Source organism: Onychostruthus taczanowskii, unplaced genomic scaffold (genome assembly GCF_017590055.1).
Source record: "Onychostruthus taczanowskii isolate IOZ18803 unplaced genomic scaffold, ASM1759005v1 scaffold181, whole genome shotgun sequence".
Classification (NCBI taxonomy): Eukaryota; Metazoa; Chordata; class Aves; order Passeriformes; family Passeridae; genus Onychostruthus; species Onychostruthus taczanowskii.
In genome coordinates, this window is record NW_024499029.1 from 543841 (window position 1) to 544163 (window position 323).

Genomic DNA, 323 nt, shown 5'->3' on the forward strand with positions numbered 1-323 from the left:
GGGTGGGGGGCATCGGGGGGTGGGGGCACATTTCGGGACATGGATCCCCGTAGGGCAAAGGGGGCATCTGTGGGCACGGGGGACTTTGGGGTCTGGGGTGCCCCTGGGTGCCCCCCGGCTCGGGGGGTGCCCGGGCCGGCCCTGACCCCCCTCCCTGGCAGCAGCAGTCGCAGCAGGAGCCGGGCGAGACGCGGGAGCAGCACCTGGGGCGGGTGCTGGCACAGGTGGCACCGAGCATGCTGCTCTGCAGCCTCTCCGAGACCGTCTGCTTCCTCCTCGGTGCGGGGGCACGGGGGGCACGGAGGCACGGGGGGCACCGGGGG

The 323-nt window shown here is 74.9% G+C and overlaps 1 protein-coding gene across 1 annotated transcript in view; it reads left to right on the forward strand.

The window, feature by feature from the left end:
• The window catches only part of NPC1L1 (NPC1 like intracellular cholesterol transporter 1), a 14997-nt gene that overhangs the window by 3800 nt on the left and 10874 nt on the right, over positions 1 to 323 (forward strand). Inside the window, exon 7 of the mRNA XM_041401016.1 lies at positions 165 to 279. Within this exon, the coding sequence (XP_041256950.1) occupies positions 165 to 279 (115 nt within the window). The remainder of the gene's footprint in view (positions 1 to 164; positions 280 to 323) is intronic.